Below are 7,694 nucleotides of genomic sequence, written 5' to 3' on the forward strand. Positions count from 1 at the left end.
AGACATCTTCTTGCATTGAGCGATCTTTGACTCAGAAAGGAAGTGATTCCCGAAGTGACAGGAAGTGGCTGAACCGATTATCGTTCGTCCCTTTCATTTACAGAGCAACAAGAAACAGACGGTAAATTTCTCCCAATAATAGATCTGCAAAACGGAAGATTGTCTCAAGCGATTGTGCAATTGATTTCCTATTTTTTGCAACTGTCTGACTGCGTTGTTTGTGCGCTGACGATCCAGCTTCTGTGACAATTTGCAAGGCGGCTAAACGCATTAGCAAGGCATTGTTACACGTAGTACTGTAATACGTTTATAACTAAAGTTTGTCGCACGTTCATGTTTTCGCCACAGCGTCTACACTGCATTTTTGTTGGTTTTAATGTGCTTTTCCGAATGCACTTTGCAGGGAAGCGTTTGATCGTTTCTTTCGGTATTTATTAAATGAACCATAAGCAATGACGGTGTCATTATGCCTTAGTGTGCTAATGCTCAAAATATACTTGTTTTATTTTAATATTATTATTTGTCTTGTGTCCACCAAATAACCCGCTTCCAAAATGTATCCATTCATCGATTCATCGTCGAGCGACGCCCTCCTGGTTCGGTTTGGTACACCGCGGATGAGCGGCCTGCGTCTTCAACATTGCGTAATCTTAAACTTGATGGGATGGTAAAACATTATGAGGCTACCTATTGAAAGTGTAATAAAATCAAATCTATAAATTCTTAGAAGAAACTATTGTAACTATGTTGCTCTCCATTTTGTTTAAACTGGGAATATATATTACTTGACTACTAGAAATAAAATGTTCTCGATATACAAGTATTTTAAAGTGCACATTAATATGTGTGTTTATGTATTTTTTATACATTATTTAAATCAATATAGTTTTTTTAATAATACCCAATAGTACAAACACTGTTCCCCTAAGTAAGTCAGGAACATCTTTCTATGAATATTTGTCTTTGCATTGTTACTCGCCGATACGATCTACATTTTGTAAACATAAAATAATTGCAAATACTTCTCATCTAAATTGTTATGTGTTAGACTAGTCGTGCCATAATTATTCAGATAACAGTGGAGTGAAAAAGGGAACTATTCATGGTCTGAGCTATTCACATCATTAGTGGACAAGGAGTATTGTTAAAAGTTCAAGTTTAGAAGCAATTTCAATCACTAAATGCCCACTTTTCTCTTCAGATTTATTTCACAATGAGTGCTGTTGTACCCAACCATCGAAGGACCAAGCCAGGAGGTAAGAATACAAATAATACCAACTTCCATTTTACAGCTAATTCACACATTATGAAGCATTATTATCAGCGCTTTAATGTGAACTGTAGTCCGTTGCAGCTCTACTCTGGTCCTCCGAAAGCTTTTTGCAAGCTTTCAATTTCTTCTAGACACCGAACGCAAACTATTATGAAGCTAAATAAATCACACGTGACAGGCAGGAAGTCAGACCCCAAATGGGAAAGTATATCCCAACAGAGGATTGTAAAAATGGACCAAAAGATCATCAGCTTCCCCCTGCCTATCATCGAGACCACTGCCAACTCTCACTAACTTAGCAAAGCTAAACACATCTTGAAGGACTCCCAAAACCCCAACAACTTCTTTTTTTGAACCGTTACCATCAGGCCAACGACTTATAGCTTTTAACCCAGAGCTATCAACACTGTAAACTACATGCACACATAGGACACGTGGTCTTGTGACACCCTCCTCCCAGTGCAGATCTCCGTACACGTGTCGTCGACGCAAAAATACGTTGTGAATTGTCTTGCGGATTCTGGGCGGTGTCCATATATTCCTGATCTGGTGGTAATTAGGATTTCAAGCTGACATCCATGTTTCAGCTTTGATTCAATAATAATGGTCTATGGATTGCAGGCATAAAGCCAGGAGCAGGATCCAGCGGCGTGACTGGACCGACATCCCAAATCCCCGGTCTTTCTCAGACTGCCGACGAAAGCACAGGCGTGGAGAGGATCAGCGGCCGGCGAGTCGGCATCTTCGAGTCTGATTCCGACTATGTCAAGCTTGCAAAGCAAGGGGGGCACAAAGGTAATGATATTAGAACGGTGAATGGGAATTCCTACCTGCTGTGGCGGGGATATTTTAAAATGTGGTTACTTGTGTGCCGCAGGGCTATTGAGCCATGACGCTGATGTAGATGACAAACCCAAAGTAGCCATCACTCCCAACAACTGGTTTTCAGGTGATGACTCTAACAGGTAAATGATCACATGCAGCTGTCTCTTCAACACAATATAGATTGATAATAGATAAAAGTGGTGGTCGTTGAGGAAGTACTCCTTCTTTAAATATAATTAATAATACAGGCACAAAAAATAACTACTTGAATCTACTTATAGTGACAGTGTTTGATATGTGACCACTAGATGACGCTGTTTTGTGTCATGAAAACTAAGAAGTGACCAAACCACACCGTTTTTCTTTCATTTTTTCCCACGCTTTCTGCTAGAAAAAAAGATGGATTTTATTATCTCGAAAACAAAATCACAAAAGTCAAGCGTTTTGCATCTAATTGAAAATCCAGCTATTTGTGTATTTAAGGGAAATGTTTACTATTATAACTATTTAGTTATTTTGGTTTTGCTGGTCATTTTTTGATCAATATATTCTTCTATCTCTGGTTTAAATTCCACAATCCTTTAATTCAATAATTTTGAGTGGAACTTGTTTTTTGGGTCGTGGCTTGTAAATGGGCTGGATTAGTAGGTCCTCAAGTCGGATCAGTTGAGGACCAATGTTTCAGACAAAATAACCCTGACTTTAGTATAACATGAACTGATGATTAATGGGGGGGAGTGGTTATTTTAAACAAAAATATCCATTATTGCCGAATTGTTTAATACATGAAAAACTAAAACATTACAACATTTTTTTGGCGTTTTTTTTTTTTTTTTTTCCAAAAAGTACACATGCTGTTGGATTATAGGGTTGGTCCATGTTTGACCAATTTGTGTTATTTTTAGGGTGCAGTTAGCTCAAGATAAAGACAAAAGACTTTTCAACATGTAGAAAATCCAACGAGGTCTTCTGGTTTTTGACATATGAAAGCGGCGGAACGCAAAACGCGGATGATGGCATGTCACGGTGGTTTTGTACTTCCAGCAGCAGCAAAGCAACGTCTCCCGACAGCCAGGCCAAGGGCGGCAGGCAGCCCTTGCTTGCACCGTTTGGCACTGATAACAGTTCGTCCTGGGAAAGAGAGACTGATATAATAACTCAAAATAAAGATAAGGTGAAGACATCAAAAGAGTCACTTTTTGTGTGTGTTTTGTATGGTTTGCCGCCATACCCCTTCGCCTTCCGTTTTTCTCTCTTAAAAATGCCTGCTCCATTTTTATGGTTTCATCCTAGATTTTGTGTATTATTTTATGATTTGTAGTTCTTTCATCATCATACCTGGTCCGACGCTATATTTTAGTTGTTTTCCCAATCACGCACATCAGTGAAACAGCATGATAAGCCGTCTCAACTTTTTCCTTCAGATGTCTCCTGACGAGACAGCCGCTAAGATGGAGGGCTTGGTCGTGAGCAACAAATACAAGAGAACGTGAGTGCGGCATGGCTGGCGATGTCTTCGTGAAGCTTCTTCAGAATGTTAACGGTCTCTGTTGTCTCCGTAGGTCTCACATTAAGCAAGCGGCTCCGGTCAGCATGTCCATGCTGCTGAGTCACGGCTACATGGAGGACAAAAAGAAGTCGCCCAATGATGACGATGCCTCAAGTACGACATTATCAAATTACTATGATCCCTCATTTATTGCGGTTAGTGGGGACCAGAACCCACCACGTAAAAACCTTTGAGATTTTTGACCATATTTAAGGGGAAGTGGGGGTGCGTTTGAGGTGTCCTTAAAATGTAGAAAGTATAATATTTTCTCTATTAAGAAGTATGTTAACAATGCCCAACTGAATTTCAAGAGCCTTGATAAAAATAATGATAATCCACTGCGTTTATCTGCTTTACTCTTATTTTTATCACCATTATTTCAGGACACATCCGAAAGCTGGAGAGGCCGGGTGACTGATTTTATGATCGACACTGCCCACCCCCCACTCTCCCTTTTTTCAGTGTAACCTGAAAAAGATAAAAGTAAAAAAAAGTCCCTGTTTCAAATACAGTCACAACCCCCCAAAAAGATGCAAAACGAAGAGTTGGTTAGTACTTTAGGAATGAGCTGACTGAGGCTGTGATCATAACTTAAAGCCAGGAGATGGCACCAGAGAGTAGCAAAATGTAATGGCCTGGACAGTGCCTTAAAGTAATACAGTGGAACCTCGGTTCTCGACCATAATCCGTTCCAGAACCCTGTTCGAAAACCAATTTGTTCCATCACCGAAAATCGTTTTTTCCATTAAAAGTAATGTAAAATCGTTTTAATCCGTTCCAACACCCTGAATGTTTACCATGAACGTAAACATGAAGCTAACCCAGGCTAGTCATACGATCGCGTTAGCGTACTCTTCCGTACGAAAGATTACGCTAACATCAACGTGTAAAAATAAAAAATTCAGGTCGTTTACACGTCATTTAGCACCCGGGTCTCCACAAAAAGTGGTGAGCGGTTAAACGATAAAGAAAAGAATTATGAATAGGATTTCTTACCTTTGTGGTGGTCTGCAGAAGCCATGCTCTATTCCCTCGAAAGAAGAGAAACTCGCACACCTTCTTCATTTTGCTATTATTTCTTTCTTAAATGCAATAGTTGTATGCACTACTCTTCTTTTTTCACCTGTAGCAACTTTGCTGCTTGCACCGACCTTCTTCGGAGGCATATTTAGGGGCTAAAACACTCCGTTCACCGATATTAAAAGTGAAAAGAAGTGCTCGCGCACATCTTAACAGTTCTTCACGAGGGGTGGGGGCAATCTACACCCGTACGCCGCTCAGCATCGCACCCAGCGTACCGGCGTTCGAACTCCGATTTTTTTGAACGAAAAGCGAAGCAAGAATTTCTCGAAATTTTTGGTCGAGAACCAATTTGTTCAAACTGAGAGGTTTTCGAAAACCGAGGTTCCACTGTATATCCATCCATTATCTGCACCGCTTATCCTCAGTAGGGTCACGTGAGTGCGGGAGCCCATCCCAGCAATCTGCGGGCAGTGGGCAGGGTACACCCTGAACTGGTTGCCAGCCAGTCGCAGGGCAGACAGAGACGGACAACTCACTCGTTCATTTACACTTGGGGACAATTTGGACCGGCCATTTAACCTGACATGTATGTTTTTGGAATGTGGGAGGAAACCGGGACTGCCTGGAGGAAATCCACGCGAGTATGGGGAGAGCATGCAAACTCAACACAGGAAGGTTTGACCTCTGTGCCGCACACGCCCTAACCATTGCGCCGCTGTGGTGCATATTTATATATTATATATTCTTTTTTTATTCTCAACAATTTTTAAGTCAACAATGCAGAATCCCCAAAAATGCATAATAACCAATCACAAGGAGAAAAAGCTGTTTCGCAGGGAACCCGCTATTGATTGGTGGGAGTCTCCTTTTGTTCGTTTTCAAGAGACATTTTGTTCGAGAATGACACAAATCTTTTCCCGGCGGCATTTATGATGGCAGAATGACAAGACGCACCGGCGCTTTTAAATATCTGGTCTTACATTTTCAGCGACGCAGCCCTCATTTGCCTTTGTTTTTTTTTTCGGCACATTAGTAAACACTATCTGTTATTGCTATCGAACTACAAGGTAGTCGGTATTTCGAATCGTGACATGATCCAAAAAGTGATGTAAACAACTCTGAGGAGAACAAAATCGCGCCGCTAAAAAAAAGTTTCAGATTTGCGGGGGCACGCTACCGTTGCTATTCTGCTGCCAAAGTAACTCACTGGTTTGGACACTCTGAAACGGTAACGGCTTTGTTACGCGGGAAATAATTAATTACATTACCCAGATACTGAAAAAATAACGGCATTACGTTACTGTGTTATTCATATCGGCGTTATTTCCAACCCTGCATAAAAAAAAGAAGGCGCAGTGACCTGCACCTCAAACTTTGCTGACATCATGTGCTAACCAAGGAGCGCATCACGACAAACGTATTCCGCCATTTAAAACTGTATCGCCTGCTAGATTACACTGGAGGAAAAACAATTGAGTCCCAAACCAGTGCTAGCAGTTATTCAACAAGCACCGGACCGGTGACTGTTGAGCCAAGCAGCTCCTAACAGCTAGCTAGCAAGGCACTACCATAGGTGGGAACACCATCACCTGTTACAAAGCAGCATTCAATCTTGATACTGAAGACATACTGATTTTTCTGGCTTTCAACCTTTATAGCAATGGCTATTTTGTAGGTTTATTTGTAACATTTATTAAACTGAACATTTTCTTTTGTCTATTTTTTGTCAACGTTGTCACACCCCAAGCCTTCGTGCACAAAAGGCTTTAAAATGATGCTGAGTGTTGATTAAAATGTGTTTTCTCCTTGCTCAGAAAAATGTGTTTTCTCTGCAGGCGTGACCTCGGAGCAGACCAGCACCGTCGCCACAGAGGATGCGGACGACCTTAATTAGTGGCTGCTCTCACATTCACTTACTCATCCTCTGACTTGCCCATATTTATGCGGATGGAAGAGCCTCTCCGTAGGCTTGCTTTAAGTGATGAATCAATTTGCAGTAATCGATTAATTCGGCCTCGACGATGTTTTGTTTTTTTAAGGCATTTTCTCGATTTGACAAATAACAATCAAGCCTTGGGGAATAGTAATTATTTTGTTTTTTTGTGGAACCTTTCCATCTTCAAGTGTGCTTTTAAGTTGCTCATGTTGCCCGTTTGATTCATTGAGCAACTCAGTTCATGTTGTGTTTGTGCTAATTTATTTGCGTTTGTGCAGTGAAATGAAACGTGTGACTGCAAAGCCGCTCTTAATACGTGGTGATTCGATTCCGAATCTGTGCTTATTATTTGTTCGATACTGTCTTATGAGGTTTCATTTTTTTGCCTGTAATAGGAGTAAAAATGAGCCAAACTTCAGTTTTAGATGTGCCTGTGCCAAGTGTTCGGGGGGCGACGTGTTATTTATTAAATGTAATAATATAACTTTCTGTGGCTTATCTTGTAGTCCAATAAGCTAAACTTTGAACTTCCACAATTGAGTCCTGAAATTCTCTTCTAAAAACATTATCCTAGTGGATGAACCCGAGTTCATTTGGATTTCATAACAAACTCAACATATCCCCATATTTGTCTTTTCATTGAATCCATAAATAGAGCATCCCAAAACACTTCCAAATGTTTGACTTTTGTTGTTCATGTTTATTGCGGGTTGAACTTTTTACAGATTGGCACTGACCGAGGCAGGAAGTTTGTGTGGCTTTGTGAGCAGCTGGTCTATTATTTGTTTTTGTCAACAGAATACTGGCCAAAGGGAGGTTTACAAGGTCTAAATGTGATTACACTCACACTTTCATTTCAATAAATGGTGCATGTGCATGTTCTGCTTTTGTCTTTTTTGTGGTTGCCCATCGGACACAAATATTTCAACAATTAACTAAGACATTGTATATCATTCAGTTGGCTGAATTTGATTATCTTTGTTAATATGAAATATTAACAAATTGCAATACCAATACCACTAACTGCAAAACCAAAATACAGTAAATCAAATGACACAATCCCTCTTTTTCCCAGGGCGCAACCTGGT

The 7,694-nt window shown here is 40.5% G+C and overlaps 1 protein-coding gene across 2 annotated transcripts; it reads left to right on the top strand.

Annotated features, from left to right (window-relative positions):
• c3h7orf57 (chromosome 3 C7orf57 homolog) lies at positions 1–7,487 on the top strand. Of its 2 annotated transcripts, none has more exons than XM_088332696.1 (8): positions 1–121; positions 1,202–1,256; positions 1,895–2,068; positions 2,151–2,238; positions 3,143–3,272; positions 3,523–3,587; positions 3,661–3,761; positions 6,506–7,487. In XM_088332696.1, the coding sequence occupies exons 2-8, from the start codon at positions 1,214–1,216 to the stop codon at positions 6,562–6,564; spliced, it is 660 nt and encodes a 219-aa protein (XP_088188822.1). In that variant the 5' UTR covers positions 1–121; positions 1,202–1,213; the 3' UTR covers positions 6,565–7,487. The 2 variants fall into 2 exon arrangements, with proteins under 2 accessions (XP_088188822.1, XP_088188824.1); XM_088332698.1 differs by lacking the exon at positions 1–121 and adding an exon at positions 222–242.
• Positions 7,488–7,694: the final 207 nt, after the last annotated feature.

This window comes from Urocampus carinirostris, chromosome 3 (genome assembly GCF_059441175.1).
Source record: "Urocampus carinirostris isolate Australia breed hairy pipefish chromosome 3, RoL_Ucar_1.0, whole genome shotgun sequence".
Classification (NCBI taxonomy): Eukaryota; Metazoa; Chordata; class Actinopteri; order Syngnathiformes; family Syngnathidae; genus Urocampus; species Urocampus carinirostris.